The 21,760-nt window shown below is 39.3% G+C and overlaps 1 protein-coding gene across 9 annotated transcripts in view; it reads left to right on the top strand.

Moving 5' to 3' along the window:
• The window catches only part of LOC140914094 (contactin-4), a 664,334-nt gene that overhangs the window by 623,438 nt on the left and 19,136 nt on the right, over positions 1–21,760 (top strand). For 8 of the 9 annotated variants that reach the window (XM_073351153.2, XM_073351159.1, XM_073351157.2 and 5 more), the window contains 2 exons: positions 6,162–6,337; positions 11,369–11,489. In XM_073351153.2, the coding sequence (XP_073207254.1) occupies positions 6,162–6,337; positions 11,369–11,489 (297 nt within the window). The remainder of the gene's footprint in view (positions 1–6,161; positions 6,338–11,368; positions 11,490–21,760) is intronic. The other variant, XM_073351156.2, reaches the window with a different exon arrangement.

Consider the following 21,760-nt stretch of genomic DNA (forward strand, 5'->3'; position numbering starts at 1 on the left):
GTCCAAGTGTTGCAGGGAGTTTGTAACAAAGCCAGGAAGTGAACCCCCAGCTCACAGGTCCCAGTCCTGTGTCAATATCACAAGGCTTGTCTTCTTCAGCCGAGTACCTCTGAAAATCAGGTCACTTGTTTAGATGACTAAATACATATTTCGGTCCCTAACTTTAGAGACCCACATATGAAAACGTTGGCCCTACGTCTCTTTGGGATCAATCATTTGAGATGCTCAACTCCCACTGAATCACAACTCCTTTTGTTTGTCTCAAGTCCTGAGCATGTTGCAAACGGTATTCAGCCTTCTGAGGTTTAAAATACTCTATCCTCCCACCTCATTCAGGACTTAGGATGCTTCATCCTTTTTTTGCTAAGCACTTTGATGTCCTTGAATGAAAGACATTACGGTTATTAACATAGCATTCCCATCCGTTCACAGTCTGAGCACACAACATTGCCAGGTTGGAAGTGAACACACTTGAAATGGGACCCTGTGTGGCGGTGTAATGCAATGGACCAGCAGACCAGCCTAGCTCTAGTTAGAAATCCCCAATTCATTTGAAGTCTTTTTGGTCACTAGGGATAAACTGTTATCCACTGTGGTGTCATTCATTACTCTGTTGTTGCTCACTCGTTTCATTCAGCAGCTGACACTCTCACATCGGGCATTGGCTTTAAAACAACGCATCCGTCTCTGACTGTCTGCCTCTGATTTATTTATGTTGCTTATTTTGTGCCACAGCAGATTGTGTCCCACTGTGTCATGTATTCTAGATCAACATGACACAACACAGCACTGCGTGATCTACAACAAGCAAATATGGCAATATGGAGCTGTTTATTCTAAACAAACAATCCCTCCTAATGGACACAGAATCAATTAAAAAAAATCAGGGCAAGCTGGTTTCTTTTCAAATTGGATAATTTGTTCCCCTCAAATATCGGTGATACATACAGCTGGGCGGTTTGAAACTATCAAATGTGTAGCAACTTCCCGAAATGAGACATGAAAACCAAATAGTGCAAACAGCCAGAGAAGATTTTCTTCTGGTAGAATACAAGTAACAAAAGCAACAGTTACAGCAGGCACACTGATGACAAATGCTACCCACATCTTCTCACATTGAAGGTTAACAGGTAAACTCTTGCTAAAAATATAGTCCAACATAAGCAAACTAAACTAATGAGAAATACAGCAGATTCTGGTAGCCTGCAATCAACAGTAAAACTAAGAGAAACAATGCAGATCAAAAGATAGGTCAGGAAAGCTTGAATACTCTATGAGGGTTCTTTTGTACGTATTATGGGCCAGATCCTTTGCTGGTGTCAATTGGCATAGCTTCACTGAAATCAATGGAATAGTGCTGATTTACACTAGTTGAGGATCTGGCCCTGTAAGCATATTCTCTTCTCAAAAGACCTAAGCTTTCAAAACACACTGGAAACATAAATGATCTTTCAGATATAGTTGGCATGCAAAAAGATATTGTATGTAAAATAAGAAAATGAAGTTTCCTTTACATGATAAGCACTAAAACTTTGGTCCTGAAAATTGCTGACTTGAGGGGAAGAAAAGAAAAAAGCAGCTTTCCTCCTCTCCTGAGCTTTCAGTGACACCTACAGACAAGAGTGTTAACTACTCATTGACAGTATTTGTAGCAGTGAGTCAGATCAAACTGTAAATCTCATCATTTACTGCCTGTCCTCTCAATACTTATCTAGGAAAGCCTTTTTATTAATTATGGTTGAACTCCGTCCCTCTGCAATGGAAATTGAACTCTTTCATTGTACGCCAAGGCTGCATTTGGACCTATATATATTAATCTATGATATATACTTACATATATGCATACAAAACATGCTATTTCACTCAGTTGCCCTTTTTTCTTAATCTGTCATTAGTTCCTTTTCACAACTGGAAAGTGGGGAGGATTTTTTACCTATTTGGTGTTTGAAGAAAATAAAAACCTCTAGAGAAACTGAACATTACCTTTTTCAATTTAATATTTCCAATGGTATCCGTGCAGTAATGCTAGCTGAACTTTCTCAGAACTCCCATTCAACAACTTTGATTGCTCTTATTTTTGAAGCCATACCAATGTGCACAAGAAGGCTTCCAAAAGCAAATGTTCACTTGAATCGCAAATAAAAAAACCTTTCCATTTGACCACTTTTTAAAAACAATTAGCTGCCCTTGGAAATCTTCCTCTGTGTAAAGGTTACTTAACAAAGATAGCTGAGGAAAATAATCTGTATTTAGGAGAACATCATGGTGGAAAAACAAAAAAACCCCGCTCTGCTGTAGTATATAGGTAAATGGTTCATTCGTCTTTCTTGTATAGTAACTAAGAGCAATAGAGAATGAATAAATAAATAGTTATTTCATAGCAAATTTTGACTAGCTCATAAAAATCCTTGTTGTAGCTAACTTTGAAATATGGAGGCTAACCAGAACAAATTTGGTGTCATTGAAGCACTCTCTTTGATTAAAACTATGCTTGATTCAAACTATGACTTTTAACAATGCAAATCAAATAACTTTGATTACCATTTGGCCTCATATTGCCAAGGTCTGCCACTTGACTGTCCTCAACTGGCTTGTGCATAACACTTTCCATTTGCTGCTGCAACTAGGACTATTAAATAGAACTTTTTTTTTACTTCTCCAGTCTTTGAACACAGATTGGTAACCATTCTCCCCAGAGTGATTTGTAAATTGCATCATAGAGGGCTCACATTCATGCTAAATGTGACTAGGGTCAAAGTCTTGCCTGTATTCCACTCAGGTGTCATTTGTCATCAGGCTGTATCAGCCATTCAGTGAAAAACAGTATGTTAAAATATAACATCACTATGCTTCTCGACACTAAGGGATTAGGAACCTGAGGCAAGGGCACCTGTAGCTCCCATCGATTTCCACTGGGATTAAGTTTAGCATCTCGGAAAGCGTGTGTGTGTGTGTGTGTATATATCAGCAACCATTCCGTGCCCTTCCCTTCCCTTTTGTAGTGATGACCTCTTGCATTTTTGCAGGATGTCACAGGGAAGTGCAGACTAGACTCAGCAAAAACTAGCCACTAATACTTGTGTAGAGCCCAATCCTGCAAGATAAATTATAGGACTCTAGTAGAAGCTGAAGGTGATCAGGACAAAAGCTGGGTGGGCAAAAGAGATTTTTCAGTTTGTTAAAAGAACAGGAATACTTGTGGCACCTTAGAGGCTAACAAATTTATTAGACCATAAGCTTTTGTGGGCTACAGCCCACTTCATCAGATGTTAGCAATTCCAAAAAGTTAAAAAAACAAAACAAAAACAGTTCAGGTCCACTGAAATATTTTGTTTAGACAAAACAAACATTTTATTTTGATTTTAAGCATTTTAAACCTTTTAGATATTTTTAAATAAAATTACTGGAAATTTTGAAATGAAAATATGTTTCTAACTGAAAAACTAATCATTTTAACTGGCCATTTCAACATTTTTGGAAAAATTTTTTGACTTTTTTCCAAAATAAGAAAATTCAGCAAAAGCAACACAAATTCAAGAAATATTTTGGTGTCACCAAATCTGCATTTTTTAAACTAAGTGAAAAGGTTAGTGCAAAAAAAATTTGCCCAACTCTGCTCATAAACTTGTAGGAGACACTCATTTCTTCTCAGGATCACACCCTTAAACATTTTATGGGATTTTTGGAGAGGGTTGAGGGAGTTCCTGTCTAAATGATTATTGTAATCCTGCTAGGATTTTATGGTAGCATTAATGATGTGTTAGGACATGTAGAGCCTTCGATAGGTGGGTTTTTTATCATTATTATTATTTGAAATTATTCGGGGGATGGGTGGACAGAAATGGTAAATTAAGATTTCCTTTGAAATGCTAAGTGCCCTCAATTTCCATTACCTTTACTTCACAGGATCAGGCCCACAGGGAATTTTGCATGAGCTTAGCAACACCAATGTAACCCTCACTGGTACAAACCCTAGAGTAACATGCTTGATTGCTGTAAAGAGTAGCTTGAATCAAGTGTGTCTTAATCCATTCCAGGGGGTTGGGTGGAAACCAATGTACTCAATCCTTTAGACTCTGAACCTCTAGCTAACATATAACATTTATAATGAAACACAATAGTCAGTACAGATGTTGTAGGCCTACTTGTGGTAACACTACACCTGAGTTGAGAGGCACCATACTGTATTTCCTTACCTGTTCTGCTAATTTTCCTGCTACACATTGTGGAAATCTGTATTACCCAAGTCTTCTATTCTTTGTATTTATGTAGTTAGTGAACCAACAACAGTCCAACTTCATTCTAAAGTCCATATGGTTTGAAAGCATGCCTAACAAAGTCAGTGGGATTCTTTTTCTCTTGACTTCAGTGGGGTTTGAATCAAGCCCTAAATGCCCAGGTTTTAAACATTTACCTTTGGATTAGATACATCATGTAGGAGATGCCTAAACAATAATTTTATCATCCTACTGCGGGAGGCCAACCCAGTTATCCCAGCAATCTGCCAAGCTACAGTGCTGTCAGACCCTATTAGATTGGGCTCCTCAGGTGAGTTAGGTGGCCAGATGCCTATTTTCCCCAGCTTGTGAATCACTTTGGGGCATAGGCAGATGAGCACCCAGACACCCACAGTAGGGCAGCAATGTGCATGCTCAGAGACAGAAGCAAAAACAACTTGGGAACATTTACTGCAAAAACTTAGGTGCCAAGTGAGTTTAGGCATCTACAGGGTTTCAGTGGAAGTTTTGTGCATCCCAGCAGTCCCTGAAACTGGGACTTAGATGCCTAAAACAGACAGATGCATAACTTCTTTTGTACATTCAGGCCCTTGTCCCCTGGCCTTGTCTTTTAACAAGTTCTAAAATGTTCAGCAGTGTTTATGCATAATGTTTGCGTCAATGGCATGATGAGAAATATTCCTTAATATCATTACATTAGTGATTATTTAGTCTTTGACAATTAGGTATATGGTGGAATATTTGCTTTGTTGTATCTCTGGAAATGCCTCTTGGATTCTGTTGCCTAAGTATTGAAACATCTGATATCTCAAGACAGAATGAGAAATCCTTCATAAAGAGCTATTTGGGAGGAAGAGTCACTGCTATTTTAAAGCCAAAATAATTTTTTTAGCTTCAAAGGCATGTAAATCAAGGGTGGGTTGAGAGGAAGTATCTGTTGAGATCTACAGTATAAGCTTTGAAATTGTAATAATGGTAAAATTCATCCTTGTGTAAGGAGCCAGCATATGGCTTATGCATCACTTAAACTCTCCCAGTTAAGAGGAATGTGGTGCATAGACCTTGTGTCAGCCCTCTTCAAAACAAAGAATTTCACCCAAAATGAATGGACTTAAGAGCATCAGAATTTGGAAGATGGTAAACAGATGTACCAAACAAATACACAGTTTGTGATAAGAGCCATGAATAAAGGAGATTCTGAATGTATTTAGTTTAATTTTAATATGTTCTTGCTTCACTTTGATTGCTGCTGCTTTAGCACTCTGTATGATTCAGGCAAGAAGTGCATGTTAGTCCATGAATGAATGGTGTCAAGGTAGTGCTCAGTTTGGGGAATACTCGCAACTTTTTTTGATAACACTAGTGAACCAATACATTCGCTGATAAACCTTGCAGCATGTATTCCCAGATAAAAGGAAAGTGATCAACTGACAATGGTTATAATAAAGGGAGGATAAACAGGTTCTGATGAAATATTCTCTGATCTTTGGCCCCTCCCCTAAATTTGAACCAAGCCTTTCAAATTTGATACCCCTTCTCCCCATCCCCTCTCCACATCTGGTCATTACCTTTTTATTTTCATACACCTCTCCCTGCACTTCTAGGCTTCAGATGAAAGCAGACATCCTGAAAGATTTGCAGGTGGTATTTTCAACTCAGCTGAAAACAGAGGGCTCAAGGGCCTGTTCTTACAAAATTCCCAGCCCACTTTTACAAACTTAATAGTTCAATTGTTCCTTTAAGCATCCTCCTAACTCTTCAGTTCTTCTCCTAATTGAACCTCTTAACTTTTTAAAAGTTCACTCACCAATAAAGAGGTTGCAACAAGCTGCCTAGTGTTGTAATCAGCTCTTGAAATCTGTGTATCTCTAAAGGAGAAGGGAGTCATTCTTCTTTTGTGTATTCTCTGTTTATTGTATACAGATCCAACACGGGTTGTCGTACCACCTTCCAGCACAGATGTCACTGTTGGAGAAAGTATTGTCCTGCCTTGCCAGGTATCTCATGATCACTCGCTAGATATTATGTTTACTTGGTCATTTAATGGACACCTGATAGACTTTGAGAAAGACGGGGATCACTTTGAAAGAGTTGGAGGGGTAAGTATTAATATGAACTACCCCCAAAAGCCATTCATATGTTATACTGAGACACAAGTAATGACCATGGATAACTGAGAAAAGGACTGTCTACACAGAATCAAACTTAAAGGGAAAGATAAAGTAGTGATATATCCCTGCTAATAGTGAGAACTGTATCTTGTGTTTTACTGACTAATAAGCAAAGCATTAAATAGGTACTGTATCCCAGTTTGTAGTAATTCATATATAGCCCAATATGACTGGTATTTCTCAAGGTCTATTTTTCTGTGGATTCTTGAGGGACATATTTTATACCAATAAATCCCACTAATGCTAAAGAGCCCTACAATACATTGGCAATTCCCTTTGCGTAGAGATTTCTTAATCTGCCCCAAGGTGAATAAATTCCTTAGCGTTCTCCTCCTTGCTGAAACAGCAAAGTATAAATTGAATGTAATTGTAAAACTCTATATTCACATAAAAAGTAGAAAGAATTTGGGGAACACACTTTTCTGGAGCTCTGTAACCTGTTTGATTAGTCTTTGTCATTGTCAGTATATTTCTGTGCCCCCATAAATCAATGTTTACTCACCCTTGTTCCAGTTTATATCTGCAAAATAAGTATCCCCCTCTCCTGCAAACTACAACAGTGTTGCCTCTGGGATCAGGTTTTCTTTCAATGTTTTACCATCTGATTTTTCTGTTCGTGTGATATGGCTGGCTGGTATTAGCACCACTTAATACTACTTTGTTTATCTGAAATCTAAACTGTGACACCAGATAATGCAAATATTTTCAATGACCAAAGAATATGATACTCGTAGGTTACAAAGATTGTGTCCATGAAAACATGGTATTGAGTAAAAGAGCAGGTTTGATAAGAGTTTTTTAACCATTTTGTTCACATTCAAAATGTAAAGTATCTCATTACAGAATAGACTATGGGATTAGGAAAGCATCCATAAAAATTCTCTCTGCCTTATGAGTTACATTATTTCATTTCAAATTCACTTAACTAGTGACCCTACACCTTTCACCTCTAGGTCAGTAGTCAAATGCAGCTCCCAAAGTTATTACTGTCTGATCACTGCCTAGCAGCCTGTGTGAAATGTGTCCATTTTCTTCTAGAGTTGTTTGGAGCACATCAGAAAACAACTGCCGTAATCGGCACTAATTAACACTTTTGTTAGCAGCCCCCATGGAGAGTCTTCAAGCCAAATGGGCATAGGGCATGAACCACCCTCTCCTGTCTGCTGAGGCATGGTAAATTGGTGTGACAGTGTGGGGAAGTTTGCCCAACTGCTACCTGTGCCAAACCTCTTCTGTCTGTCAGTAGAAGGCTTCTGTCTCCATGGCTGTGAATCTAGTACCCTTGTGGCCATTAAATTCACTGAAAAGACCTCCATGCCTTAACCTTATCGTTTTCTTTTGTTTTTAAAACAAAAGACATTGGGCCCATTCCTGGTCCCATTGAAATCGATGGGAATTTTCACATTTAGTTGAATGGAATCAAGATTTGGCCATTTTTATAGTATTAACGGGTCATACTGTCTTTTCTCTTCAAGGATCCACTGCATGGCAGACAGTGCAGCAGGAAGAACACCATGAGGCAGCCAATCTTTCTGCATGGTACCTTGTCTGTGACAGTATGTTTGAGGTTTAACTTAATAGATGTAGGTTGGTATTTTCAAAAGAACCTAACGGAGTTAATGCATCCATTCAATGGAAGTCGGGTGCTGTTTAGGGATGGGCCCTTTTGAAGATCCCAGCTGCAGTGAATATAATAATTGTCAAAGCCACTAAGTTGAAGTCATTTCTCAAAGGCTAAGCCGTAAATATACTTTTGCAGTCAAGGTCCTCTATATGAAGATGACAACCTCATGGTGCTTTTGGTGTTCCTGCAGTGGTCACAAGCAGGTTTCCTCATGGGCCCTGTAGGAAACAAAAGTGCTTACTACTTCAGTACAAAGTCCTAGAGTTGCCTTTGAAAAGAAAACAAGGGAGCAAGGCAGGAATAGAGTCCATTTAATTAATCACATCAGTACTTGGCCTCTCTACTGAGATTATTGACATAGGTATCTCATTTGAAAGGGGATTTAGTAATGTGAATCCATACCCAATTAGAATGAGATCTCATTATATGTGGACTCATGAACAGCCATCCTGAGGTAATAACTTTCAGTCACTAGTGAGGATCAAACCATTGACCTAGAGGTGAAAAGAGCCCCTGAGTCATACAATGCACCTTAACATCTAAGTTCTTAACAGTCATTTGAGGCAATCTAAGGCACTGTTGTCAGTAGTTTGAAATATGAATAATACACTCGCTGCTTTAATGTGTTTTCACCTGTAATTGTTTTAATTTTCACACTTTTTTGTAATACCAACCATCTCTGGGAGTCCTTACAGATTGGGTGCTATAAAATGTATGTGATTAAGTCAGGGCCGTCCCTAGGGAGGTGCGGGGCCTGGGGCGGAAGTGACAAATCCATCACTTTCGGGACTGACCCATCACTTCCGGGACTGACCGCACTGGCCCACGGGGCCCCCCAAAACATGGGGCCCGGAGCGGTCGCCCCAATTCACCATACCCCAGGGACAGCCCTGGATTAAGTCATTATAAAGGAGGTTTAAAATAGGAACAACAGATTATGAGTCTCTCCCAACAACCAACCAAACTTTTGGATGTTATTATTCTGATTGAAAAGAATTGATAACACAGATGAAAAGTTTTCACCTCTTAAATTTTCAGAGGGGTAGAGCATGGGCTGAGTTGTTGTGTGTGACTTCTTTTGAGGTCATTTGGGCCCACAGGACCAAAATCCCTCGCAGTTCACTGAAAAATAAAGTTCACTCGTGTTTCATTTGAATAAAAAATTTGAGAACTGGGTTGTGTGCAGTATTTCGTACAGAGATGGAATCCATCTATGCTATTTTTCACATTTCCTATTTCATCTAGTTGTACCCACTCCATTTTGTGTGGGTCTGTTGAGGGTTTAATCTAACCTAGTTGCAACAGAAAAAAAATATTTAATTTCATTTTTTCCCCTTGTCTGCTTGCATTCAATGTAGCTAACAGAAAAGATGGAAGAAACCAAATATGTATTCACTAGAAATAGTGGAGGGAACGAAAAAGGTTTCCACATGTGGCTTTCATGGACATTTCACAAAGTTAGAGCCTCTTCTAGACTTTAAGCAGAGTAATGGTCTCCATTTACATTTGTCAGGTGTGAAATTTAGTGCTGCGGGGAAAAGCAAATGCAATTTATGAGCCTTGTTGTTATCATTTTGAGGGGTTGTCAAGGTTCCTCCCCCACTCTGAACTCTAGGGTACAGATGTGGGGACCTGCATGAAAAACCTCCTAAGCTTATCTTTACCAGCTTAGGTCAAAACTTCCCCAAGGTACAAAATATTCCACCCGTCGTCCTTGGATTGGCCGCTACCACCACCAAACTAATACTGGTTACTGGGGAAGAGCTGTTTGGACGCGTCTTTCCCCCCAAAATACTTCCCAAACCTTGCACCCCACTTCCTGGACAAGGTTTGGTAAAAAGCCTCACCAATTTGCCTAGGTGACTACAGACCCAGACCCTTGGATCTTAAGAACAATGAACAATCCTCCCAACACTTGCACCCCCCAATTCCTGGGAAATGTTGGATAAAAAGCCTCACCAATTTGCATAGGTGACCACAGACCCAAACCCTTGGATCTGAGAACAATGAAAAAGCATTCAGTTTCTTACAAGAAGACTTTTAATAAAAATAGAAGTAAATAGAAATAAAGGAATCCCCCCCTGTAAAATCAGGATGGTAGATATCTTACAGGGTAATTAGATTCAAAAACATAGAGAACCCCTCTAGGCAAAACCTTAAGTTACAAAAAAGATACACAGACAGAAATAGTTATTCTATTCAGCACAATTCTTTTCTCAGCCATTTAAAGAAATCATAATCTAACACATACCTAGCTAGATTACTTACTAAAAGTTCTAAGACTCCATTCCTGGTCTATCCCCGGCAGAAACCCAGCCTAAGACAGACACACAGACCCTTTGTTTCTCTCCCTCCTCCCAGCTTTTGAAAGTATCTTGTCTCCTCATTGGTCATTTTGGTCAGGTGCCAGCGAGGTTACCTTTAGCTTCTTAACCCTTTACAGGTGAGAGGAGCTTTCCCCTGGCCAGGAGGGATTTCAAAGGGGTTTACCCTTCCCTTTATATTTATGACAGGGGTGGTGAACAAAATGAATTTGAAGATGCAACATATCACTCAAAGATCTGCATTCTAGGGTACACAGCAACAGAGACAGCTGTTTCTAGTGATTACACTTGACAGGGGCAAAAGGGACAAAACGGACAAAAATTTCAAACTTTTTATTAATATTCTTCACTGAAGATACCATAATCACAATCTTAAATTGAGATTTCTAATGTACTGAAAGCATTGTGTCTGGTGAAGAGTATAGAAATATTGAGATACATATACATACATAAACATAATTAGTTCTATTCAACTGTTAATCAGACATGCATTAGTGTTGTTCCATCCTAGGTGAAGCAAGATTTCCTTAGAGAGTACTGTTCTCATTATCTTTAATATATAAATGGTGGGCAATCAAAATGCTGGCTGAAAGACAAGGTTGTCAAACTATATGCCTCCTAATTTAGGCTGATTTTCACCTATGAAATGGCTGTAGGCGGAACATAGGTATCTGAATACCAATTAAGTCTATAAATTGGATGGCTGGAGAGATAAATAAGGAATCATAGAGAACCTGCCTCACATAAATTTTGTCACATCATTTTAATGGTAAACTGTCTACCTGACCCACCAGACTCCCCTATCCCTTGTAGAAACTATAATTTTAGAAATGCTACTGCTCTTATCTTCAAGGCAGGTTCACATATTTGTAATAGGCCACACAGCTTCCATTACTAATGTTTTCATCAGCCGGTGTAAAATAAATCCATTAGTCACAGTGTCCTTCATGTGGTAATGATGTTTAGAGCTCATTAAAAAGTAATTGTAACCACTTTTCCCTACTTTATCAGCAGGATTCAGCTGGTGATTTGATGATCAGAAGCATCCAGCTGAAGCATGCTGGGAAATATGTCTGCATGGTGCAAACAACTGTGGACAAGCTATCGGCTACTGCAGACCTGATTGTAAGAGGTATTTGAATTTTGTTGTTGTTGTAAAACTACTTTTTACACTGTCTGCTGTTCTTAGTAATACAATGCATGGTCTCAAAGAAATTCCCAACACCTTATCATTATTGTAAGAAATAAGCTATGAGGTACCACACAGTACATTTTCCAAATACTGCACACAAAAATCCTTCTATGTGTGTTTATATAGCCATCACAAAACTTTCATAACTTGCAGAAACAAGATTTTGTATTGAGTTACTTCTGCAGCTGAAATACTTTAATGTTAATTCACTAAATTCGTTGCTGTCAATACTGCATTGCTTCTCCAGATTAATCATGATCTAGTAAAACGACCGTCGTGTTAACTTTGAGATCAAATCCTTAGTGTGCTTAGATGATCTGTGAATCTGGCCTTTAATTTGAATGTATTAAATCTCTATTCTGGGTCATTGGCATGAATATAGCCTGGATTCAGTGTACAGTTACTGTGTGGGGAAAAATAATTGTTAGTTTCAACCAAACCAGTTTCTAAAATGCCCATTCTGCTCATGCAAGGTGCTGAGCAATCTCAGTTCCTACCAATTTCAGCGGAAGTTGAGGATGCTCAGTTCCTCATAGCAAAGGACACTGTCCCAAAACCCAGACCTGCAACTTGCTCTAGTTGCCTTTGTTAGGTTGCCTCAGCAAAGCAGTTATGAATGGTATCGGAATTGAGATCAAATTGGACTCTCTCCCCACTGAAGGTGTCCCTCTGGGTCAAGATAAAGGCACATACATTTTGGGCAGTGTGAGGAGAAGCTTGCATTCTTATCTGCCAATGGAAGACTTCAGTTTTTATTGCTGTCTACCCAATGTATTCCACAAGCTTTCATTTCACTCCAAAAGGAAAAAGAGAAAACTGTGTAGCAAGGGCTAAATCCTGCACCCCTCACCTATCGGCTGTGGCAGTTTTGTCAGAGTAAAACATACAAGATTAGGCCATAAACCTACCGTCACAAATGCACCCCTGTGTATAGATGGGAATTCCTGAAATCAAAATCCTATTTTATGAGTTTAAATATGTTTACTACTTTAGGAGGTGAATGCTGAAGTTCTTAACCACAGGCAAGCTGTCAGAGTCTAGCAGAGGAGAAATTATTACTGTCCATTTAAGAAGACAACCATGGTTTTTCAGTCCTTCCCTGGTAGGATAAAAGACACTATTGCTGTTCTGAATGTTTTCTCTATTTAATGAGGATGATGCTCAGATCAGCACTTAAATGCCAATAACTTAAACTACTAAGTATTTAAATTAGTAGTATGTGAAGTTCTTAAGTGATATTGCATACTTCATTTTACAGGAGACAAAGTCTGCTAGGAATTTGTCAACACCATTCTTAGAAGAAAACATATTCTAAAAAGCCCAGTGAACACAATGAATGATTTAGGTCTTTTGTTCCTAACTCCGAATTTCTCTTTATTCGATTGGCAAAATAGTTGAGAAAAGCTATACCTATGGGAGGAATGACTGTAACATTCATATTTTCTCCTCATGAATCTATCAACACATGCTGATGAAAGCTGTTGATGAAATGTCATGTGCCAGATCATCAAATCATTGTTTGTGACGGCATATGTGAAGCAAAAACTCATTAATTGCTATACCCAACATCCCCTGTCCAATAAGGAAAGCTACTACCCCATATCCCCAGAGAGCTCAAGTACTACAATTACATTGCTGTTTCATATTTTTTGTCTTTTATTGTTTCAGATAAATATTTTTGCATAAACATTTCAAAACAGTCCGCTGGTGGGAACATGAGTTAGGTAACTTCCCGTAAACCAGCTCTGTAAGCAGTCAACAAGAACATGATTCTTACAACAAAATGACCACAAAGATAGCAGAAATAGTGACCTTGCCACCACAAAAAACACCAGTCTGAACTAGGGTGACCAGGTGTCCTGATTTTATAGGGACAGTCCTGATTTTGGGGGTCTTTTTCTCACATAAGCACCTATTACCCCCGACCTTCTGTCCCAATTTTTGACATTTGCTATCTGGTCAGCCTAGTCTGAACCTTTTCCTAAAAGATTGTTGTCCCATGACAACTATGCACACTCTTGTTGATTCTGCCTCCTCGATTGAAAAGTAGTGCCATTTTTGTTGCTAATTGTACTGATCTTACCAAAATAAAGAAATCATTCAAACATAAGTGAAGGGGGAAAAAAGGCCAGGGAAACTATGGTAACTTTCTGTGTCAGGATGGGTGAGGAAACAAAAAGCAGGTAACTTATTGATAAGGGTTTATCCATGCCACAAAGGCAGATAAATGTATTGACTAAACATTAGGATGTGCGACTAGGAGCCATAGCTCCCGAGCTTCACTTTTAGTTCTGCCACTGACCCTTATGAGTAGTCATTTATGTCCTCAGCTTCCATATCCATTATTAGGCTGAAAAATACCTATTGCACCATTGTGAGGCCATACTGAGGGCTGTCCTTACTAGTAGATCTGGCAAAAGTTTCTCAGACTAATAGTTTATTAGTCCACAAAAAAAGAAACAGTTTCAGCTTGACCTGTAACTATTCATAAACTATTGGTATAATTTTGCCTATTCCCAAACAGACAGAGAATGAGGAGGAGGTGGTGGTGATGCTATTCCCCACCTGACAACCATTAGCCCAGTGGTTAGGGCACACACCTGGGATGATCCCTGGTCTGAAACAGACTTTCTTTTTATTCACCAAAATATTTCTGATTCAGTTCAACCGAAATGAAAAATATTTTGGGGTTTTTTTTCTTGAACTGCCACCAAACTGACAAATCAGTTATTTGCCAAGCTCTACTTACTAGAGGTTTATGTGGAGTCACACCACCACAGAGGAAGCTGTTTGTGATGACCGGGGCATGGGCAGTCAAACTGCTTGATTCGAAGCCAGGATCAGAGTCATAGGTGTTGTAAGATGCCACCAGTATGGTGCTCTGCTCTGTTCAATGATGATAACAGTTGGCTGTGTGCATGTTCCCTCTGTGTACTGCCCCGGCTCTGCGCAGATAGTTGACACAGCAGATCCTGAGAGAACTGCCCATGGCCCCCTAGGCCAGACAAAGACATCCACTCAGGGATGCATTCTTATACACAGGTACAAACAAGTTACACATCACTCCTGATGCATCAAGGTACAACCCCTCTGCTTGTTGGGGTGCTGCCTCTCTCCTGGTACATGTTAGTTTGAACAAACAACTCTATCCATCATGTTATCCATTTGACCCTGTCTTTTAGGGTGGGTCAGCCTGTTCCTCATTATCTCTGTGGAATGTGTTCGTACCAGTCTCTTCTTCCTGGCACCTGTTTATCCTATTAGTACTTGATACCCTTTAGATATGTGTGTAGTCCATCTTATTACATTCTCCCACTTTTTGTCTTTTTATGGAGAGGATGTTTCCCCATCGTCCTGGAAAAGCATAATGCATGGACTACAGATAACCCAGTGGGCTAAACAGTGTTATGTGGTTACCTCATTTTACCATCCATACACTTATGCCCCACCTGTCTTTTTAGTCTGCACATTCCCTCGTACGACTGATAGGCAGATTTTATTATCCAATTATTTTTAGTCCTTTATGATGGACCTGGGAATGTTAGGCCCGGGACCATGACTGAGGAATGTAGTGTTATGATTGAGTCTTAGAGGCACTCCCAAATAATTAATACATATGAATAATATGGATATGGCATATATATTTGTAGCATATATGGGTATATATGTATAGTATTTATGTGTACATATGACACAACCTTATATCCAAGCATAACCATGTTTTTGCAGTCTGGTATTGTACTCTGGCCCTTTTACTTTGGTGACACATATAGACTCCTATTAGGGCAATTACAGTTATCACCTCTATCATCATTAGCAGTAGGCTGAGTGTTTTGAAATATTGGGATAGGCATTGTTATAGTGTTTTCCACAGCATTATGTATATGAGAAGTAAAACAGAAATTTGGACTAGTGACACTACAAATGAGGCCTTTATATATAAATGTCTTGTAATTAGTTATTACCCAGTATTGTGCATTCATGTTATGAGTTACCCTTATTGCTGGTTGTCATCCTCTGGTAAGCTTTGCTGGGCAGGAAACAGGAATGGGTAGCTTCTCTGTTCCATGAATTGCACTGCCCCATGATACACCAGTAGTAGACGTGGATCCAGCTGTTTCTAAGGATGTTGTTTTCCAGATAACCTACTGAATGGACAGTAACCAATTTATCAAATATCGCTGTGTCAGGATGTAGTATTGGTATCCCGACACTGAGCAAGATTGTTTTGAATAACAGGTGCCTTAGTTAGGAGGAAGTGTCAGTGACCCACATTATGACTGGTACTAACAGGGAATTTGTTTACCCAATTTGTAGTTACTGTGTAACTTAATTTCTTTACCAATTTATTTTTTTCCTTGCCTTCATGTTGTTTGCTGCCATTCATTTGATGATTTTTACCTGTGTGTTCGTTAAGCGGTTTAGCAAGGTTATGCGCCTTGTAAACGCTGTACAGCAATAACACAATACAGAAATAATACCACAGTACAACGATAATACGGTAGTACAGCAATAATACAGCTGTTTTTACACAGGAACCAAGTTGAAATTAAATGACAGTTTATCCTGGTCCAGCTAGTGCTTTTTAGCTGATAGTTAACTTAATTGTCCATATATGAAGATAGAGGTGTATTTGACCAGTCTCTTATTTATAAAGCACTTCATTTTTCTTTTCTTGATGCTTGGTAGTTTCTTCACTGTATACTGATATTTTCTGGTGTCTTCAGGGTGTGATATTTTCTAGTGTCTTTGGTCTGTGGGATGCAATTTAAACAATTGTTGTGAGTTAACATAGTAAAGTTTTTTGTTTGTTTTCCTTTTTTGTTTTTGTTTTCAGTAACCCAAACTTACTACAAAGTTTAACTTAGTTTGTTTACAATGTAATAGGGACAACATAATAGGGACCAAGTCTTTTATAACACAAGCTATACTTTTGCAATTGTTGTATAGACAGTCATTTTCATTTGAGGTGCATTACTAATATTTTATATTAAATGTAATGCTTAACTGCTAAAATAAATGCTCACAATCTTCTGTGAGAAGGTTTATTGCTTTTTTTCCTGCTGAACATTCTGTGTTAGCAAAAGACAATCACATAATTTTTAATAAGCTTTTTAGAGTTAATTTGCTTGTGATACCAATTTCACTCTTGTTAACTGTTTAGAAGCACAAACTTTAACAACCACTGCTTCCCATTAACATAACATAACATAAAAGAAAAGCGTATAAAGTTAAGCCAACTGTAAAATTAAACCAAAATAAATTTTAAATACAGGTCCATGCAAATACTTTGAGGGTATTAAACTTTCAAATAAGGCAAACAAAAATAAAAAATAAAAAGGGTTAAACATTTGAATAAACAAGTTATTACCTGATTTAAAACTTTTAACAAAAATGGATAAAATATATATTAATATTTGCCAAATTTATTGTATTAATTTGGTAACAAGGAATTTGCATTACTTTATATTTCAGATTATTTTAAAACTGTGCTGTATGGAAATAAGATTAAAATATTAGTGAGTGGTTAGGTTTAGAAGCAGAGTGTGCATTTCTGTTTCTTGGCAACCATATCTTCAAGAAAGTTAGGAATAATTCCAGCATTCCTGAAGGCTAGTCATTGGGAAGTTTAGACTTGAAATTAGACGAAGGTTTCTAACCATCAGAGGAGTGAAGTTTTGGAATAGCCTTCCAAGGGAAGCAGTGGGGGCAAAAGACCTATCTGGCTTTAAGATTAAACTCAATAAATTTATGGAGGAGATGGTATGATGGGATAACGTGAGTTTGGTAATTAATTGATGTTTAAATATTCACAGTAAATAGGCCCAATGGCCTGTGATGGGATGTTAGATGGGGTGGGATCTGAGTTACTACAGAAAATTCTTTCCTGGGTATCTGGCTGGTGAATCTTGCCCATATTCTCAGGGTTTAGCTGATTGCCATATTTGGGGTTGGGAAGGAATTTTCCTCCAGGGCAGATTGGAAGAGGCCCTGGGGGTTTTTCGCCTTCCTCTGTAGCATGGGGCACGGGTCACTTGCTGGAGGATTCTCTGCTCCTTGAAGTCTTTAAACCACGATTTGAGGACTTCAGTAGCTCAGACATAGGTGAGAGGTTTTTCGCAGGAGTGGGTGGGTGAGATTCTGTGGCCTGTGTTGTGCAGGAAGTTGGACTAGATGATCATAATGGTCCCTTCTGACCTTAGTATCTTGAATCTATTAATTAATTTACTGGCTCTATTTAAAGTAAAGTTTTTACCTTGTTTTCTTTTTGTTTCTTGTTTTGTTCTGTTTTCAGTTGCTTTATCTTTTGGAGGTTTCTGCAAAAACTATAACTTTTAACACAGAGAAAGAGTCGAAGTGAGGAGAGGCAGGAAACAAGGGGGTGGGGGGATTGAAAAGCTACCGTCCTAGGAAGGTAGTGAGACTTGAGCCAAGAGAGATTAACTCTTAAGGTACAGGCAGCAGCAGCAGCAAGTTTAGCAAACTGATAAAGGATATAAAAGAAAACATACTGGTATGTAAAAATATTTGAGAAAGGAGGTTATATTTTTAGCTGAGTGTGGAGTGTGGTTCCATGGGTCAAAGCAGTTGGGAAACCGCACACTGGGTTTCAATCCTGGCTCTGAGATGAGAATGAGGGTAATTATCTGCTCTTGTAAAACCTGAATCTGTTGCTTTTGTCTGCATGCCAAACAGATTGCAGGAGGGCCCTTTTTTTTCCTGCAGTTAACTGTTTTTGGGCAACTCCATATGTTAATGCATCAATTCTAGGTGTTAACTTGCTCAATTTTAGTTTCTGACTTTGAAATTCCTTTTTATTCACTCCCCTGTGATCCAGTCGCAGCTCCTGTCTCCTAATGTGCTCTGTGAACTGTACCATTTTTTTCTTCATTTGATTTACCAATTCAGCGAAAGTATTGTGTGCTACCTTTTCCATCTGTGTACTTACTTGTCCCTTTCTGACAGGCACTAGTCCAGGTCCCGATTTAGGTTTTACCAGCACCTGGCTTTTATCATAAGGTAGTGGTTGCAATGCAGTGGACCCCATTTCATCTTTTAATTTTACGAGGGCCTCTTTTTTCCATTTCTGTCTCCATTCTTCAGGCACAGGGTAGCTACCTGGAGCCTGCTGTTTACCACTAATACTTATAACAGGGGACGGCACATGTGTTTTTTGTAGGTTCCTTACAGCTGTTTCCAATGTTTTATTCTGTTCCTGTGTTGGTTGTCTCTGGGCTGCTTGCCATCCTGCAAGGGGGGTGGGAGCATTCCAGGGCTGTGTAGCTTCTTTTGATTCTTTTAACTCTTTCTTTGTTACTGTTACTTGCCCCACCAATTTTGTGGTGTGCTGTTTTAACCATTTAACAGCCATGGTTATAGTTTGCAATATTTTACATTTTAAGGCTACAGTCTCTGCCCTAGCCTTACAAATTACATTACATGTTTCTTCCCCATAATATTTTTTAAACTCTTTGGGGATTTGCAGGGAGGGGCTAAAGGGGTCCCCTAGCTTATGGTTTTCTGTCATATTAGATCTTGATTCCTACAACAGACAGCTCGCTTACTCACCAGATCAGCCATTGGGGTCACCAGTGTTGTCAGATGCCACCAGTGTGGTGCTCTGCTCTTTTCAATGTTGATAACAGTCGGCTGTGTGCTGTCCCGATTCTGTGCAGATCGCTGACACAGCAGATCTCAAGAGAACCGCCAATGACCAGAGACTCCGATAAGGTACAAAGGCGCCCGGCCAGGTTTATTGCCAATCGAAACAGTCTCTAGCTCCCCGGATCGGATGTCTACAGTTCTGCTAATACATATGTGGTCCCTGACAATGGACCGGCTCAGGCAGTGGTGGGATTTACCACTTCCCCCTAGGCCAGACAAAGACATCCACTCAGGGATGCATTCTCATACACAGGTACAAACAAGTTACACATCACTCCTGACACATCAAGGTACAACCCCTCTACGTATTGGGGTGCTGCCTCTCTCCTGGTACGTGTTGGTTCAAACCAGCAACTCTATCTGTCATATTACCCTTTTGACCCTGTCTTTTAGGATGGGTCAGCCTGTTCCTCATTATTTCTGTGGAATGTGTTCGTACTGGACTGTTCTGGCGCCATCCCGGCACCTGTTTATCCTATTCGTACTTGATACCCTTTAAATATGTGAATACGTCCAATTAACTGCCTCCTTCTTGCCAACTTTTGTGAGCGGGGCCTGCCTTTGGCTCACAGCTTAACTTTGCTTTATGTTAGCAAAGTCTTGACCGTTACTTTACTTCAGGCCTCAGTTCTCATACCGAGCCTCTGATACCAAGGGCTTATGTTTCAGGTCCTCATCTTACTGCAGTAGGTAGAGCAAAAGAGCAGGAAGCTGGAGCGAGGTAGGAAAACAGAAATTGAGAGCAGAGGAAGGTCTGGGAAAAGGAGGACAGGAACCAGGAATTAGGCAGGGTCCAAAGTGGCAGCCAGCCAGGGATTCACCGAGTTGCTCAGATAATTTCTTGGGCCTCCTGATGGCTTAAATTGTGCATCTGAGCCAATCTGTGGGGCCAGACATCTCCCCCAATCAGTAGATTTTGTGGGCGTGGCCCTGAGTGCGCTAAAGCTCTGCTAGTCCTCTTCTACACTGGTTTCAGTAAGCTGCCAGAAGGCCACTGCAGTCTGGGCACTACCTGGGGACCTGTAGGCCCATGTTCAAGCCCTCATGCTGTTAAAGATCTATATATCTTCCAGAAGAGGGGAGTCATCCTTTGGAAGGTTATGGTCTATACTCTCATAACAGCAGGAGAGTCATGGCTCTGTTACTTTCCGCCCTTCCATACTTATGCTGGAGAGACTACCTCCCAAAACAACAGCATCCCTGCATGGGTAAGAATGCTGGCTCTTTCAAGACCTCCTTGAATGCTCACATGGTCTGTGCTTTGTCTAGATGAGTTTCCTTCTCATTTTGTTCTCATGACATTTTGTTCATATTTTTTTCCTTTGTATAATAGGCAGAATGACCCTTACCACACAGACGCCACCCTATACCTCCCAAAAATAAAAATAAAATATAAAAACCTATAACAAACAAATTTAACAAAAAACACCAAACCATAGTTTGAGCTCCAAAAAGGAGGTAAACCAGAGACTCCATGAAGCCTACTAAGGACTTATAGCTACCAATTTTCAAGCAAGACACTCAGATACTATGATCGTGGGTGAGAGTATAAAAACATAAGATAGATTTTTCTGTTCTTCCCTCTCCCCCTTTACTGGGGCATACAAAAAAATTTTCCTGTGGAGAGAGCCACTAAGATACTATGGGGATAGGCATGGAGAAAGAGAATACATCCCATAAAAGTGTGTTAATAAATGCAAAGAAATAAAGTTTTAATAAATGTACAATATAGCCATTCAAATTAAGTTATATTAATAACACAGATTAGATATGGTGTGTTATTCACATCTAGAATTCAAATAAATTAGGTACCTTATGTCAGAGGATACAAAACAAGAAAAACTGACAAGACAATACTGAAAAGCATACCCATGGCATTGTATAAATAACAAATAAGCCACCCATCACAGGCTTAGAGTTCCATTCATTCTGAAGCCACGTAATGACAGCGTCTCTCGTCTGTGCATGCTGGCAGCTGAAACAGGCACACATTGCTGAAGTGATGGTGGATCAATATCTTAATTTCAGTTTCTCTTCTCTCCCTTCTCTCCCAGCTGTGTCTCTAGTTTTCAATAGATTTAATTAGTATAACATGGAAGAACGTCTACGAAGTTATCAAACTATCTTGTCTAAGGAGAACTGTATTCTCCCAGAGTCTTGGAAGTAAAAAGTACCGCAGCAGTTGCTTTAAAGTTTGTGTTACTGGGGAGGGTTTGTTGTCTAATTTGTAAGACACTTGGCCAGGCTGGTTGCAAAAGAAGCAAGTCTTACAGCAGGTAATCGAAAGTGATATTATATTGTGTATTTGAATAAGGTACGAGGTGAGAGGCCTGAATCTGTGCAGTGTTGGTCTAAATCATATAGATTTAAAAGCTGGAAAATCTTGTAATTCAATTTCTGCTGAATTTTGAAATTTGAAACACATCCACCAATCCTACAAGTCAGCAAAAATGAGGTGGGAGAGAGGAAAGAGGATTGTGAAAATGTAGTATGGGTTGTTTTTTTATTTTAGAATTTTGAAATGTCATGGAATTGTTAAAAATTTC

Source organism: Lepidochelys kempii, chromosome 7, assembly GCF_965140285.1.
Source record: "Lepidochelys kempii isolate rLepKem1 chromosome 7, rLepKem1.hap1, whole genome shotgun sequence".
NCBI classification, from domain to species: Eukaryota; Metazoa; Chordata; order Testudines; family Cheloniidae; genus Lepidochelys; species Lepidochelys kempii.